This window comes from Labeo rohita, chromosome 9 (genome assembly GCF_022985175.1).
Source record: "Labeo rohita strain BAU-BD-2019 chromosome 9, IGBB_LRoh.1.0, whole genome shotgun sequence".
Lineage (NCBI taxonomy): Eukaryota > Metazoa > Chordata > Actinopteri > Cypriniformes > Cyprinidae > Labeo > Labeo rohita.
Genome location: NC_066877.1, coordinates 35,274,497 through 35,293,066, shown reverse-complemented (window position 1 = coordinate 35,293,066; position 18,570 = coordinate 35,274,497). Strand labels below are relative to the sequence as shown.

General features: G+C 32.0%; 1 protein-coding gene across 1 annotated transcript; it reads left to right on the top strand.

Moving 5' to 3' along the window:
* Positions 1 to 3,887: 3,887 nt before the first annotated feature.
* slitrk5b (SLIT and NTRK-like family, member 5b) lies at positions 3,888 to 12,998 on the top strand. The gene is made up of 2 exons (XM_051119946.1): positions 3,888 to 4,031; positions 8,831 to 12,998. Exon 2 carries the CDS (start codon positions 8,831 to 8,833, stop codon positions 11,435 to 11,437), a length of 2,607 nt encoding a protein of 868 aa, XP_050975903.1. The 5' UTR covers positions 3,888 to 4,031; the 3' UTR covers positions 11,438 to 12,998.
* The last annotated feature ends 5,572 nt before the right edge of the window (positions 12,999 to 18,570 follow it).

Sequence of the window (18,570 nt, the reverse complement as noted above, 5' to 3'; positions counted from 1 at the left end):
AAAAGTACATAGAAGGGAAGCTTGATGAGTCTTGGCTCATTTGAACATTACATCAGTGTAAGTCTATGGGATTTTTAAGATTTTTTATCTTCGGTTTTATGAAAACTATAAGTCAGATCAATCTGAAAAGATACAGCAAACCGAGTCAGACCAGTCTGAAGAAATGGGCTGAGTTTGGTGGTTGTAACTTTAAAGCTCTAGGAGGAGTAGCATTCAGAAATTTTAGTCTCATAAGAAGAAAAAGAAGAAGCTTAAATAGCAGATCAGTAGGTTGGTTTTCTCAAGCCAACCTAATAAAACAATGCCATGATATTTTTACATGCATAAATCCACCCTGGTTCATTTATGGCTCACAAATATGCATAGCGTTACGATTATTTGTTTGTTTTGGTAATCCAAATGCAATTCAGACACAAATCCTAAATATTATATTTTGCAATCAGATTATGTTCTATATGGGCCATTGTGCACTTAATTCTTTGTGCAATTACCAAACTGCTGATTGATTTTTGGATCTTTGGTGTTTTTTTAAACACAGGAGCGGATTTATTTTTATGTTGTGTCTTAGTCTTGCAAAAAGGGCAAAAAAACAGGAAGAAATGGGGAAAAGAGTGGCCATGTGACATGACTACAGGTGGAGCCCCACAGAGACAGAGATTGCTGTTGATGCTGCACAGATGTGAAGGACCGCAGATGGTTCGGCAGCACAAACGCCTGATACTCGAGGGACTGAAAGTGAAAAATATATATATTTATTTATATACACACACGTTTATATAAAACAGCCCACACAAGTGAGATCTCTGTGCTTTCTCCGGTGAGATTCGCTCTCGAACAAATCTTGGAGGTTGACACCTATAAAGATTTGCAAGTAAACACTGCTTTGTTTCCATATTTTTACGAGAAACATGCCAAAGCTACAGTATGTTATTAGCATGATTCCTACTGAAGAAAGAGTATAATATAATATATTCTTCCATGCACAGGAAACTTTCTACACTATAAAAAGCAATAAGATGTACACCAGCCAATTTTTGGCCAGTTTGGGATTATAAACTATGCCAATAATTGCATCGACTTGGCCGATTGATAAAAGTGCTATTTTTTTTTTCCTTGTATCAATTCCAAAATCTCCCAACAGCCAACATTTTTAATGAATTTTGAGTACATATTGTTTAAATGTTCACTTCATTTTGGCAATTTTTCATACAGCTCATTTGTCATTTTATCATGTATATATATCGCCATCAGCAGCTCTACGGAACAAGAAACTCTGTCTACATCTTGTCAAATCACAATCTCATGCATGGGGGAAATGGAATTTTTTTTTTGCTTATTATCAATTTTTTATCAGGCTTCGTGGAAACAAAGTCATGTTTACAAGGTACAAAGTTGATACAACAAGCTCTTTGAGGAAAACAAAGGATTTGCCAGGGTAGTGATGTGAAATCTCTGAAAGAGAGTGAATGGAATGGTATGAAAGAAGTCTTTTATGCTCTCCAAGGCTGCATTTATTTAATCAAAATACTGCAAAAATTAGAATTATTATTAGAATTTAAAATATCTCTTTTCTATGTGAATACACGTTAAAATGTAATTTATTCCTGTGATGCAAAGCTGAATTTTCAGGATCATTATGAGTGTCCAGTGTCACATGATCCTTTCTTTAATGCAATCTCTACACATTTACTCCTATTTCTTGGGTTTTCTGTACAAATATTTTTTAGAGACAGCCACACGTTACATTTTTTTCCATGGCAGTCTATTATTGCGCTCTAATCTATTTCAGATAAACTCGCCTCTGAAAAGCACATAAAAACAAAATGAACTACTGCCTCTAGATATCGCCATAAGCATTAAAAAATCCATATCAGTCATCCACTGTGAAAAAGCCTCATACTCTGAGACTCTACTCTACATCTAGTCAAATCATAATCCCACGCAGGGAAATGGCATATTCCATGCTGTGCACAATGATATGAAAGTGTGATATGAATACGAAGCAGTTTCTGTATCAGTTGCATCTGCTTGATATGATGGACAGAAAATAGAAATGCCTCTTAATTACAGATGTGTAATGTGTGGTTTTATTACATATGGATCATACAATGACTGTAAATGATGCATCATTGCACATAGTGTAACTAGAATTCAGTATAGCATTTAATCCCCCTCAGGCCATCCAAGATGTAGATGAGTTTCTTCATCAGATTTGGAGAGATGTAGCATTCCATCACTTGCTCACCAACGGATGTGAATGGGTGCCGTTAGAATGAGAGTCCAAACAGCTGATAAAAACATCACAATAATCCACAAGTAATCCACACCTCTTCAGTCCATCGATGAATGTCTTGTGAAGACAAAAGCTTAAACAAATCCACTATTAAGACATTTTAGACTATAATATGAGTCCATAATCCATAATACTGCTGTCTGAATCAAGAGAGAAATCTGCACAGATCAAACACCGTTTATAAGTCAAAACAGTCCAAAACAGCTCTAAGCAATTATGTTGGTGGATTCTGATGTGAGACACAACAGGAGATACACTTTTTCACTGGAGGAAGTGTTATTATGGATTATGAACTCATGTTTTAGCCAGAAGCGTTGATTTGAAGTTAAAAGTGTCTAAAAGATCGATTTTTTTCAAACAAACATGCAACTTTTGGCTTCACAAGATGTTAACTGATGGACTGGAGTGGTGTGGATTGCTTTTGGATTACTGTGATGTTTTTATCGGCTGTTTGGACTCTCATTCTGACGGCACCCATTCACTGCAGTGGATCTATTGCTGTTTGATTATTGCTGTCGCAATAATAAACAAGCAATCCACACCACTCCAGTCCATCAGTTAATGTCTTGAGAAGACAAAAGCTTAAACAAATCCACCATTAAGACATTTTACGAGTCCATAATCCATAATAACACTTCCTTCAGTGAAAAAGTCCATCTCCTGCTGTCAAAAAAGCTTGATCTGTGCAGATTTCTCTCCTGATTCAGACCAGACCACTTTTTCATTGCATGAAGTGTTATTATGGATTATAGACCCATTTTTGAGCATTTTAGTTTAAAATTAAAACGTCTTAATGATGAATGAATGAATTATTGATGTTTTTATCAGCTGTTTGGACTCTCATTCTAATGGCACCTATTTACTGCAGAGGATCCACTGGTTAGCAAGTGATGCAATGCTGCATTTCTCCAAATCTGATGAAGAAACAAACTCATCTGCATCTTGGATAGAATGAGGGTGAGTACATTTTCAGCCAATTTTCATTTTTGGATGAACTACTAAAAAACATCTAAACATATCACAGCAGGTGTCTGTGCTGAAATTGGATATTTTCTCTTTACCAGCTTTATCATTTTTACCCTTATCTGGTTATTATAGTGAATGTATAAAGTCAGTTCTCCATGTTCACAGCAGGCGTCAAAAAATAGGTGTCTTGTTTTATTATTTCACACTTGGCACACAACGTGGCTGTTTCTTTAAAAATAAATGACACTTGGTTTGATATCTACTGCAGGGTGTCCCTGCATAATTTAAAACTTTAATTACATTTATATCAACTTGAATGAACATCAGCTAAAATATGTAATTTAATAATGAAAAGAACAGTTTACATATGCTGTCCCTGGGTGCGCAAATGCTGAAAAGCCTGGATCTAATGCAATGACATCCATAAGTATGACTCAAGTGCCCAAATACTTTTTATGGCCACTGCAGTGGCCATTTCTCTCCCTCGCTGACCCTAGTGTTTGATTTAATAAACGTGATTCATTTTAATTCATTCATCATCATCATATGCCAGTGTTTTGTTCCTCCCCCTCCCACATTTGTGGGATGTAGCTTTTGCGATTTCCGAGTCATCGTCATGTTAGTCAGAGAAATGGTTGCCTGACGAGCATCACCGTACACTGGAATCCGGGAAACCAAGATGAGCTCGAATTAAAATGTAAATACAACAACAGCGGCGAGGGAAAAACATCTTTCCAGATGAGATGCGCCTTTTGCTTTGCGGTGCACGCGGGTAAGATAACAACATTTGCATTGACTGTTTGGGAATTGTCTTTACTTATTTTTTGACAGCGATCGATTGCAATACGCGGCGATGGAGAACTTATTGGCAAACTCGCTGCTATTAGAGATTGGAGTGAGTGAATCAATGCCATAGCGTGATGCCTCGCTGTCTGTCAGACATAAATAACCCTCGAACGGGAAAATGTGCAACGGAAATTCACAAGCAAGCAAGTGAATCTGTCATTCGCATGTTCATGGGAGAGAGAGAGAGAGCAGGAGAGAGGCGTTTAACGTCGTTCAACTTTTTTTCCAGCTCCTATCAGTCTCGCTTTTGTAGATTTACTCTGATGCCAACGCACAGTGGATGCAATTCAAGAACGCTATAATGCAGTCATTCGTTCACTATCGCAAAAGAAAACCTCACAGGATGATTGTATATCATCATGAAGGCGACCAGCTGGCGGTATATTATCACGCTTGTTACACGGCTACTTACCAGTTAATAAATATACGGGCACGAAACGGATCTAGATTGTAAAATAATTTACAGCTGAGTAAAATAGTCAGTTGGTATACGTAGAAAAGAATCGCTTAGCAATGCACACTGCAACATTATTGCCTAATATTAATTTATAGGCTATTATTTATACTAAATAAATGTTGCTTCAACTATTTTACGTTCTCTCTGATCCAACTCGATGCATGTCGATCTTCCGACTGATGTGCATCGGTCGTTTTTTTTTTGTTTGTTTGTTTAGTTTTTGCAGCTAGATGACGTTTTTACTAATGGTTTATTGTCGTTCTAACAATTTTAAGTCACAAGATGGCGCAATTAGTGTGAGGATCCAAACTTAAGTCATGCCGTATTTACGTGTCGCTAAGTCGTACAACGTCTCGACTTTGTTTTGAGCCAGATGGCAATTTACCATCCATTTTTCCTGTGAAAAATAAATTTAGGGTACAATGGGGCTAAAGACGCCCTGGGGTAAAAGGCACCTTTGATATTATTTTTCTCTACACCACTAAATGGCACAAAAACGTGGCGTAGCGTTTTACAAAACATCAGCTTTTCAAGATGCACGTGCAAATTTGACTGATCTATGACGCGATCGCGGGCAGCAGCCAAAGTTGATTCTGTGCTTCTAATATCTAATATCTGATGTTTTTAAAATGTTGTAGATTTAAGTAGCAAATGAGAATCGCTAAAATAAATACATATGTTTTGAGATAAATGTCTTCTTGATCATTTTTCGTTTTAAGATAAATAAAGCAACAGTTTTTAAAAAGCAAAAGAACATGTAAAAATATGGTGTTTGGGCTATAAAGCACCCCTGCTGTTGTGGCTAAAAGACATAATAATTAACATGATAATTACTAGATGGCTGACTTTTCCATGTGTTGACATGACATGGTTATATTCAGATGGCAAATATCACATGTTCAGAATGAAACCATCATATTTAAAAACATGATATTAATCACATCATCTAATAAAATATAATTTGTTATTACTGTAAATCTATATTCAATCATTTTGGGATCTCCTTCAATGCTTTCAGAATCTTTAATTTTTTTAATTAATTTGTTTCTGTACTTTAAAATATTTTCTTACATTAACATTTTAATGACAATATATTTACTGAACATAAAATAATTATTTTATTTTTTAAAATAAGCAGAAAATAGTACAAACATTGCTAAAGTGGTTGTTCTTAACAAGTATGAACTTAGATATTATTATAAAAACATTATTTTAGCTAAAATACAGTGTGCCTTTTACACCATGTGTGGGGTAAAAGGCCTCCCTTGCCACCTCATACATTTTTAAGATTTTAAAACAAAATAAACAACTTGTATGATTTATTTTCACACAAAATTTGTTGCTCCATAAATGTTCAATACAAACGTTTATATATAGCACATTTTTTTCTTAAGGTGTGCCTTTAGCCCCATTGTACTCTATACTAAACCGGTATATTTAAAGTCTGCTAAATTGGAACAACTAATTTTGTAGTTAATGCACTTTAATTGTGTGGAAGTAGTCCGCAATCTACTATTGCAAGTGTACTTTAGGTACATTTTATATATATTGCATTTAAAGACCAATGTTATTTAAAAATCATAAAATCCTCATCAATAGTGACATTAAACCATATTTTAGGCTTAATATTAAGAAATGTGCATTGTGCACAAGCAGTAGTCCAAATAAAGTTTACAAATAAATGATAAATAAAGAATGTTCATTGTGATTACATACACTGCATCCATTGCATCATCCATGTTTTATCACCGACAGGCACCCAAATCGGACAATCCAAAGTTTCCCAACGTGTAATTACGTTATTGTGATGCCGTTCATATGCGTTCAACTCATAAATAAAATTTTTCCGACATGACCTGAATGCACCATTAGTTCACTGCATGCACATTCAAGCATGCATAAATAGGCAATGCTTCTATTAAATTATTGACTCGTTTACCTGTAAGGCGGGACTAAAGGCACCATACTGAGTGTTGCAATTTCTTCCTATTCAGTGAAATACAAGTGGACAGACAGCTCGCCTCAAAACGTCTGATATTACAAAGTCAGAACAGCAGCATTGAAGCAGTGGCTTTTGTCTCATGTAACACAGATGTCATCATGCATATCGCTTGTTTTGGCTGTAGTATATGTACAGCTGGCAGCGCTTAGCCTACGGTTATATTTGATCCTACTGTGTGCCTGTGTGCCTTCCACAATATGAGATCTAGACAAATCAAGAGGCTGCTTCAAGGATCCAGAGTTTAATGTGCATCAAGTGGCACCTGTTTTTTATGAAGAAATTTAAGAAAAATGCCTCTAAAATCAAACACTGAAATGCATTTATATAAACTGCAATATGCAACAAGGATTAAAATGACATAAGCTAACTGGTTTCGAAATAGTTTTTGAATTTCAGTGCTTCTGAAGGCATTTCACACAGCATGTCCATGCTGACAAACTGCAAACATTATTTTCTTATTTAGCCTTGAATCAAGATACATTTATGTGAGAAACAAAATGACGTAAGATAGTAAGTCTTGTTTTGACAAGACAGGGAACAAATCTGTTTGCAGGCAAGAAGAACAATCTAAAACAAGTTGATTTGCCAGATGTCTTCTTGCTTTAAGCAAGCAAGAAATTTTGATGCATTTTCACAAAACCATAAATCACTTTGCTTGTCTTTCCTAGTGAAAAATAATTATACTAAAATGTATTTAAAATACATTTATTTCATGCTAAGTATACTACAAATATATTTACATCTTATGTACCTAATAAAAATACCATGCAGTTGTACTTTTAGTTTACAAACTGGTATATTTAAAGTCTGCTAAATTTTATGTTAAATCAACTTAAAAGTACAAGTCATTTCAACTCATGAGTTAAATCAGCTTAAAAGTACAAGTCAGTTTAACTCACTTTATTGTAGTGAGTTGGAATGACTTGTATTTTTAAGTTGATTTAACTTAACTTGATTAAATTTTAAGGCAGCTGCTAAACTTAAGTTTTTAAGTTGAAACTGATGAAAACTATTTGGAATACTAGACTGTAAAAAGTTTTCACCAGTTTCAACTTAAAAACTAGCAGCTGCCTTAAAATTTTAAGTTAAATCAACTTAAAAATACAAGTCATTTCAATTCATGAGTTAAATCAACTTATAAGTACAAGTCAGTTTAACTCACTTTATTGCAGTGAGATAAATTGACTTGTTTTAAGTTGATTTAACTTAAAATTTGAATGCAGCTGCTTAAGTTTGAACCAGTTGAAACTGGTGGAAACTATTTGGAATACTACACTGTAAAAAGTTTTCACCAGTTTCAAAAACTTAAGTTTAACAGCTGCCTTAAAATTTTAAGTTAAATCAACTTAAAAGTACAAGTCAGTTTAACTCACTTTATTGTAGTGAGCTGAAATGACTTGTAGTTTTAAGTTGATTTAACTTGCATTTTTAAGGCAGCTGCTTAAGTTTTTAAGTTGAAACTGGTGAAAACTATTTGGAACACACTGTAAAAAGTTTTCAGAAGTTTCAACTTAAAAATTTAAGTTTAACAGCTGCCTTAAAATTTTAAGTTAAATCAACTTAAAACTACAAGTCATTTCAACTCATGAGTTAAATCAACTTAAAAATACAAGTCCGTTTTACTCACTTTATTGTAGTGAGTTGAAATTGTTTTAAGTTGATTTAACTTAAAATTTTAATGCAGCTGCTTACATTTTTAAGTTGAAACTGGTGAAAATTATTTGGAATACTAGACTGTAAAAGGTTTTTCACCAGTTTCGACTTAAAAACGTAAGCAGCTGCCTTAAAATTTTATGTTGAATCAACTTAAAAGTACAAGTCAGTTTAACTCACTTTATTGTAGTGAGCGGAAATGACTTGTAATTTTAAGTTGATTTAACTTAACATTGTAAGGCAGCTGCTGAACTTAAGTTTTTAAGTTGAAACTGGTGAAAACATTTTACAGCGTAGTATTCCAAATAAAGTTTCATTACAATTTTTTATCAGTAAGTCTCGAGTGATATGTCAGTAAATATGTTAATACACTTGAACTATACTTAGTATAAAATAAATGCATTTTAAATCTATTACTTTTGTTGATTAGATATTTGCATTGGAAAACAGAAAAACAGAAATGCTATTTTTGCCAGTTTCTGTACTCTCTATATGATTTTGATATTATGCATGCTTATATAATAAGCTGCATTTTATTATTTGCATTCAGCATTGGTTTTATATGCTGAATTGCTATTGTTAATAAATTAACATTGCATTTTTCTCTTTTCAGATGACAGCACACATCTCTACACATCCACCATCCATCGTCATAAACATGCATATGTGGATATTGGCCATATCGTCTTTCGCCACGCTTTTCACCTTAATTGAGATGTTCAACATTTATGAGGATATATGTACAGGCCTTTGCCTCTGCGAAGACAGAGACGGGATCTTTACAGCCAGCTGTGAAAACCGAGGAATTAACAATCTGTCTGAGGTAACGCCTTTACACTTCACTGCATATCATCTCCTGCTCACAGGGAATCTGATAAAGAAAGTCTCACTCGACGACTTTGTGCATTACGAAGGCCTCACCAATTTGCATCTAGGCAACAACGACATATCAGAAATCGAAGGCGGTGCATTTAATGGACTCCAGGGATTAAAGCGACTGCATCTAAACAATAACAAAATCGAGGCACTAAAGGACGACACATTCCTCGGACTCGAAAGCCTGGAGTACCTACAGATTGACTATAATTATATTAGCCACATCGAGCCGAAAGCCCTGAGCGCTTTGCGTCACTTGGAAGTGCTCATCCTCAATGACAATTTGCTCTCCGCTCTGCCAAACAACATCTTTCAGTATGTTCCTTTAACTCATCTCGACCTGAGAGGCAATCAACTCAAAGTGCTTCCCTACAACGGCCTTCTGGAGCACCTGAGTCACATTGTAGAGTTGCAGCTTGAAGAAAACCCATGGAATTGTTCATGCGAACTCATCGCACTAAAAGCCTGGCTCGAGAGTATATCCTACACGGCGCTGGTTGGAGATGTGGTTTGTGAGACTCCCTTCCGATTGCACGGACGAGACCTCGATGAAATCTCAAAGCAAGAACTGTGTCCTCGCAGAGCAATCGCCGAATACGAAATGCGCGCAGAACCGGCTCACAGCAGTGAGATTCTCTACAAAACCACGTCAGCGACTTTTCTACCAGGATTTGCATCCTCAACCATCTTGCGTGGCACAAAAAGCAGCCGTTTGTCTGGGAAGCTCCGCGTCAAACCCACTTCGCGCTCGTCTTCGAGCAAGCCGCAGAATTACGGTCCGATGTTGGCGTACCAAACCAAATCACCCGTTCCTCTAGACTGTCCTAATGCGTGCACATGCAATTTGCAAATTTCAGACCTCGGGTTGAACGTCAACTGCCAGGAGAGAAAAATCGAAAACATTTCTGATCTTGATCCCAAGCCGTACAATCCCAAAAAGATGTATCTGACTGGAAACTACATCTCTTCCGTGTGCAGTTCTGACTTTAATGGCGCAACCGGATTGGATTTGCTCCACCTAGGCAATAATCGCATCGCAATCATTCACGATAGGACATTCGGCCAGCTTATACACTTGAGAAGGCTCTACCTTAACGGCAACTTACTCGAGCGCCTCACCGAGGATATGTTTTACGGTCTACAAAGCTTGCAGTTTCTTTATTTGGAGTACAACGTTATCCGAGAGATCGCGGTTGGCGCCTTCCAGCAGGCGCCCAATCTTCAATTGCTGTTTCTCAACAACAACCTCCTCAAGACTCTACCACTAGGCGTCTTTGACGGATTAAGCCTAGCTCGGTTGAATCTGCGGAGCAACCACTTTCGAACTCTTCCAGCTCGCGGCGTTCTAGAAGACCTTGCGTCTCTGGTCCAGATCGATCTCTTCGAAAACCCTTGGGATTGCTCGTGTCTTGCGGTGGAGATGAAAAACTGGTTGGAGCAGCTCAGCACGGGTACCGTGGTGAACAGCGTCATTTGCGAATCTCCGTTGAGTCTCTCGGGAGAAGATATGCGATACGTTCGCGGGTCGCATCTTTGCCCGGAAAGCTCAAACGCGCAATCTTCCGTCGTGCCGCCCTCGGAGGAATCGTTTCCGGGCAGTACTATTACTTTAGAAACAGCCTTGGATTATGATACGCAGTATCCTGCGGTTCCCCTTTCTGTTCTTATACTTGCTTTGTTGCTACTTTTTATACTATCAGTTTTCGTCGCCGCAGGCTTGTTTGCCGTCATAATGAAGCGGCGTAAAAAGTCTGAACGCTTGGCTTCGGTAACTGCCAATGCGAGCTCCTTCAACGCAATCTACACCGACAGGACGAAATCCAGAACGTCGGCGGGCCACGTCTACGAGTACATCCCGCCTGCGGTGGAAGGCGCTGCGAAAAATGGCCCGTATAGCGAAGGGAGCGCAATCGAGAGTTACCGAGACTTCGAAGAACTCAATAGAGTTCTGGCATCCAATTCGGAAGAAGACATCGGGAGCAACGCGATAAGCTCCGAGTTCAGCGCCGGCACTCCAGACGCCCTCAACAGACACTCTCCAATCTTGGATGACAACTACTTCTACCGAGATATCTTGGCTAGGGACCAGCAGGCCTCTTACAGGGGTAATTTACCATGTAAGCATGGCACACATGCATCGGCTCACTGCGCGCCAGACTTTGATGTGAGACATCAATACTTGAATCCGGAAAGGGTACAGCAGACCATGGTTTACTGCTCGACGCCAGCCACCGTCTACATTGAGCCCAACAGGAGCGAATACTGGGAACTGAAAGCTAAGCTGCATTTCGAACCGGACTATTTGGAGGTTCATGAGAAAAGGACGACGTTCACACAGTTTTGAAATACAAATTTAATTTGTCTTAATTAAAAAAAAAAAGTTTGGGAGAATACATTTTATCTGGGGGATATTAAGGTTAATCTCACAAAAATATAATTGCACCTAAAATTCAAAAGAAAGAAACTTTTTTAAAATACATTTTTAATTAAATATTTTGTATTTATACATGTATATTTTATTTATATTTTGCATAAGGAAAATGAAGCCTAATTATTCGTAATTTTTATTTATTTTCTTTTGCAATATGACATTTTGCTGGACAATTAAGCACGTTTTCCCTCATTTCCATTTTCATATTGCATATAAAAAATACACTAGTAATAAAAAATAAATAATAATAATAATAATCATTAATGTGGGAAAAAAATTTAATAATCACATTTATTTATATATCATACATAAAGAAAATAAAGCCTAATTAATAACTATTATTTTTTATTTATTAATTTTCTTTTGCATTATGATATGTTGCTGGACAATTAAGCATGTTTTGCCCCATTTCCATTTTCATATTGCAAATAAAAATGTATAATAAAAATATAACAATAGTAGTAATAATCATTAATGTGGAAAAAACATTTAAATAATAAATTACTTATACATCATATTTATAAATGTATATTTCATTTAAATTTCACATAAAGAAAATGAAGCCTAATTATTACTATTTTTTAAAATGTATTATTATTATTATTATTATTATTATTTTTGCACCATGACATTTTGCTGGACAATTAAGCATGTTTTCCCTCATTTCCATTTTTTTATTACAAATTTAAAAAATATAATACTAATACTAATAATAATAATAATAATAATAATAATAATCATGAATGTGGAAAAAAATATTTAAATAATAAATTACTTTTTCTTTCTAAATGTATATTTATTAATGTTTTGCATGAAAAAATAAAGCCCAATTATTACTATTTATTACTATTATTACTATTATTTTTTATTTCTTACTTTTTTTTTGCAATATGACATTTAGCTGGAAAATTAAGCACATTTTCTGCTGTTTCCATTTTCATATTGCAAAAATAAATAAATAAAATAATGTGGAAAAAATATTTAAATAATGCATTACTATTATATTTACAATTGTATATTTTATTTATATTATACATAAAGAAAATGAGGCCTAGTTATTACTATTTTTTATTTATTAATTTTCTTTTCTATTATGAGATTTTGCTGGACAATTAAGCATGTTTTCCCAATTTTCATATTGCAAAAATAAATAAATATAAAATATTAATAAAAAAAAAACAATAATAATAAAAATCATTAAATGTGGAACAAATCAAATAATAAATGATATTTCATATTCATAAATGTATATTTTATTGATATATTACATGAATAATGAAGTGTAGTTATTACTATTATTTTTTAGTTATTCATTTTCTTTTGCATTATGACATCCTGCTAGACCATTAAGCACAATTTCCCCATTTCCATTTTCATATTGAAAATAATAATAATAAATAAATAAATACTATTAGTAATTCTGTAATTCCCATGAATGTGGAAAAATTATTGAAATAATAAATTATTTATACATCATAACATACATTCATATAAAAATATATTAAAAATATATAAAATAAAAATAATATATATATATATATTTTTTTTTTTTTTTTGCAGTGTACAAATGGAAATTGTTGTACAGTCTGCTTTAAATAAATACATTATTTAAAATACTCGTAATATTTAATTCAACAATAAAAACAAGTATAACTAATTGTCACAATGAAACAAATCTTATTGGTCCTCCAAACCAGGTTCACTTTTCTAATGCAAAATATTTTTTCTTTTAAATTTTGGGGTTTTTGTGAGATTCACGCCATATTGTCATACACACCATGCATCAAAATCAATTACAACTTTTTTTTTTCTTCTGTACCGTCCGTTTAATACGTTCTGAGGTCCTTGAATGATTTCTGTGTGAATATAAAAGTGACACTTGTCTTAAAGACGTAAGATGTTGTGACCGTTCACATTTATATCAAGGCTTTTCCTCCTCACATCTATTTCATTTTTGTGTTTACGTACACATTGTTACTGGTGTACTTATGTATATTGATTCTGCAGATCTTTGCACTTCTTTTGCACTGGTTAAATTATATTAAGAAGACTTTTTGTAACATTTACAATTGTAACATTTCTATTGACAGTCCTGGCAGGCAAAACAAATTACTTTATAGATTTAATTAATGCTGGGAAAATTCATTTTCGTGTTCCTTTTGCAATTTTTTGAGTCTAAAAGGCATATGCAGTCAAAGCACAAAATGTACAGTCTATAACCTACAGTCTACAGGTCACAGCGGCTGTGCAATATTATAATGTCCCTTTAAATGTTAGCTTGGCGTTTGTCCACCCACGTCGGCTAATAAGAAGCGTCATGAGAGCGGTCGTGGGAGAAGACGAGACGACTACAGGGAAAGAGTGTAAAGCCAAATATGAAACCCCTTCCCCCTTGCTACTTTCCTTGGGTTTTCTGATGTGTGACTCAGTGAAGGAAACAACAACCCGAGCCTCTTTTTACACAAGGGTTTGTTATTCAGCAAATGCCAATGAAAATTTCATGCAGGGCTCGAGGCGGTCTGGAGAGATTGTTATGCAAAAACAGCGCTTGCTGCGGCACGTCAGTGTATCTTCTCGTTTCTATGGCCTGTATAGGATTTTGACTGAAAATAGCAATTATTTCATGGATTTATAAGTCACTCTTATGACTATTATATCGTGTCATTTCTGTGTTTACATGTGCAAACCGAATGAATTACAGACTGAACAAAGCATGTCAGTTTTGCACTGATTTTTCTTCACCACGTCACAAAAACCAGTGTATATGGAGCAGATGTTTCTATATTTACTCTCATAATAACAGACAGATACCATATGGATGTTTGCTTCAACCAGTAAAGGTAAAACATCTCAGCTGTTACAGCTAATTTTTTTTTTTTTAAAGAAGGCTCTTATGCTCTATAAGGCTGCATTTATTTGATCAAAAATACAGAAAAAACAGTAATATTATTATTATTTAAAATAAGGGTTTTCTATGTAAATATAGTGTAAAATGTAATTTATTTCTGTGATCAAAACTGAATTTTCAGCATCATTACTCCAGTCTTCATTGTCACATGATCCGTCAGAAATCATTCTAATATCCTGATTTAAATAAATAAAAAATAAAAACAAAATAGTAAAGTGGTAAATTACAAAAGAATAATATTATATAAAATTATCATGATATAATATAGATTTTTATATTATATATTTTTACTTTTATTATTTTTATTTTTCATTAGGGACAAATTAAAATGATCAAAACTGACAGTAAATACCAGGTTTATTATGATTAACTAAAACTAAAACAATGAAAAATTAAAAAATATTTATAAAATAATAATAAATTATACATATTTTTAATAAAATACAAAGTAAATAAAATATACAAAAATTCAGCTACCCTTCTCATTTTAATTCAGTTTCACTTTGATGTTCTAAAATAAGTCAATCTAAAATAAAAACGAAAAATTAAAAATATTGAAAAAAAAAAAGAGAGAAAAAAATAACTAAAATTAAAATGGAAAATATAAAAATTTAAGCCAATGTTATTAAATACTGTAATATCTCAAAGATACTTCAGAAATTATTTTAATTATTTTAATATGCTGATTTATTATTTATTAATATTTGAAACAGTTACACCAACTGTTCACAGGTTCAAATAAATAAATAAATACATATATAAATATTTATTTATTTATTTGAACCTGTGAAAATTTGATTAATAAAACTTTTTGGGGGGAAACCCCTTTATTTAAAATAATTAAAAAAAACTAAAATAGAAAAGTGGTAAATTACTAACACTTATAAAATAATCATAATATATATTTTTATAATATATTTTTACTTTTGTTCATCAAGGACAAATTAAAATGATCAAAACTGACAGTGAATACCAGGTTTATTATGATTAACTAAAATTAAAACAATGGACAACGTAGATTAAAAAATACTAATAATAAATAAAATAATAATAATAAAATAATAATAATAATAATTAATTATACATATTTTTTAATAAAATAAAATGTAAATAAAATATTTAAAAATACATGTAAAAAAAATTAGCCATCTTTCTCATTTTAACTCAGTTTACCTTGATGTTCTAAAATAAGTAAAACTAAAACATTAAAATTAAAAATACTAAAAATGGAAAACAGAAAAAAGATGAAAAAAAAATAACTACAATTAAAATGGAAAATATAAAAATTATAACCAAAATGTTAATAAAAAAATGTGATATCTCAAAGATACTTCAGAAATTATTCTAATATACTGATTTATTACCAATATTTGAAACAGTTGCACTATTTCTTTCTTTTTTTCTTTCTTTCTTTCTTTATTTATTTATTTGAATACTGTGATACTTTATTAGAGGGTGAAACCCTTTATTTAAAATAAATTAAAAATAAAAAAAAAATACAAAAGTGGTAAATTACCATCACTTATAAAATAATCATAATAATATTATATATTTTTTATATTATATATTTTTACTTTTATTCATCAAGGACAAATTAAAATGATCAAAAGTGACAGTAAATACCAGGTTTATTATGATTAACTAAAATTAAAACAATGAAAAAAGTAGATTAAAATATACTTATAAAATAATACTAATAAAATAATAAACTATGCATATTTTTAGTAAAATGTAAATAAAATATAAAAAAGTAAATGTAAAAAAATCAGCTACCTTTTTCAGTTTAACTTGATGTTCTAAAAGAAGAAAAAAATAACTAAAATTAAAATACAAAATATTATTAAAAACTAATATCTCAAAGATACTTCAGAAATCATTCTAATATGCTGAATTATCAAAATTTGAAACAGTTGCACTGCTTATTTATTTATTTATTTAGTTATTTGAACCTGTAATACTTTTTAAGGATGAATAAAAAGTTTGAAGAAAAAAAAAACCTGTGAAAAAGGAAAACTAAAAAATACTTACAAAATAATAATAATTAAAATAAAAAGATTATACATATTTTTAATAAATTAAATGTAAATAAAAAATAAATGTAAAAAATTCAGCTTGATGTTCTAAAATAAGTAAAACTAAAGCAAAAAATTAAAAATACTAAAAATGACCAAAAATAAATAAAATGTATACTAAAATTAAAATGGCAAATATAAACATTAAAACCAATACAAAATGTTGTTAAAAAACGATGATATCACAAAGATACTTTTAAAAACATTAATAATAATTAAAAATGTTTTTTAAATAGCAAATCAGCATATTAAAATGATTTCTGAAAGATCATGTGACACTGAAGACTGGAGTAATGATACTGAAAATTCAGCTTTGCATCAAATAAATTAATTACATTTCACAATATATGCACATAGAAAATTGTTTTTTAAATATTAATAACATTTCACAATTTTTTGTCAAATAAATGCAGTCTTGACTTATTAAAACAACATTAAAAATCATTCCCAATCTACTGCAGCCGATATGACACAGATATTCAATCTCATAATAACAGACAGACAGCATATGGATGTTTGCTTCAACCAGGAATAAACAATATAGACAAAACATCTCAGCTGCTACAGCTAATTTGTGGGAAAAAAGACAAAGCAGACACATTGACAAGGTCTCCAATGATTCTGCTCTCACATTAAAAATAAAAAAAAACCCTGTCAAGTGTTTTGAGAGCTTGTTTTGACAGCATCTGCACAGAAAACACAAGAGTAGCTTGTCAAATACTGAAGTGGACCGTCTCAATTAAAGTCCAGAAGCGCAGCGGCATCTCAGACTTCAGAAGTCAATCTTCTGGTTTTCTCCAGTTTTTATTTGCATGCAAATAGTGATTATCATTGTAGCATGAACAAATAATGTCGCTGTGCGATCCTCGACCTCGTTGCGCTGAACCCCGAGGCTGTTTTTGTTTTCTCTGTGGCTCTGAGAGCCTGTGGCGATGCTTCACTACGCTTTCTCTTGTAAAGCGGTTCAAATATTGAGCGTTTGCGGTCGTAGAGTCGTCTCTCCATGTTAAATGACTTTCATCTTTATGCCACAGGCGAAATTAAAATTTCGAGTTCAGCTGCCATAAATATCGAACGGATTTTAACCAGACTGTTCACAACGAAGTCAATATTCACGCAAAAACAGAGGCGAATGAGCTCGAATCAGTCTGGCTGATCAATACATTAAAAAAGAAATATAAACCTTGTGCTAATTGAAAGAAAACAAGTCAAGGAGCCAAGATTTGGTGGTAAGATTTTTGAAGAAAGATTATAAGAATTTCAGTCTTTCTATTTCAAAATTCACATTTAATTGAGTTATATGCAATTTTTTGCAATTATTTGTGCTTATTTATTACCTGTGATACCTTTATAGGATTCTTTGATGAATAAAAAGTTTTTTAAAAAATAAATTAAAAAACGAAATAGAAAAGTGGTAAATTACAAAAGAATAATACTTAAAAATAATCATAATATAATATATATTTTTCTGATATATATTCTTTACTTTTATTTATCAGGAACAAATTAAAATGATTAAATTAAAAATTAAATTAAATTTAAAAATACTAATAAAATAATACATTTTTAATAAAATAAAATATATATATAAATCAAATCTCATTTTAATTCAGTTTAACTTGAAGCTCTAAAATAAGTAAAACAAAAATTTTAAAATACTAAAAGTAAAAAAAAAAAAGGATGAAAAAAATTAACTAATATTAAAATGGAAAATATAAAAATTAAAACCAATACGAAATGTTATTAAAAAACTGTGATACTTTTTTTAGGATTCTTTGATGAATAAAACGTTTTTTTAAAAAAAAATGCATTTATTTAAAATAAATTAAAAATGAAATAGAAATAATCATAATATAATATATATTTTTCTGATATATATTTTTTTTACTTTTATGTATCAGGAACAAATTAAATGATTAAATTAAATAAAAAATACTTATAAAATAATACCTTTTTAATAAGATAAAATGTAAATAAAATATAAAAAAAAAAAATAATAATAATAATTTTAATTTAGTTTAACTTGTTCTAAAAGAAGTAAAACAAAAACAAAAATTTAAAAATAC

What these genes read in the sequence shown, in the direction of transcription:
- slitrk5b (XM_051119946.1), top strand. Translation starts at nt 8,831, where the DNA reads ATGACAGCACACATCTCTACACATCCACCATCCATCGTCATAAACATG.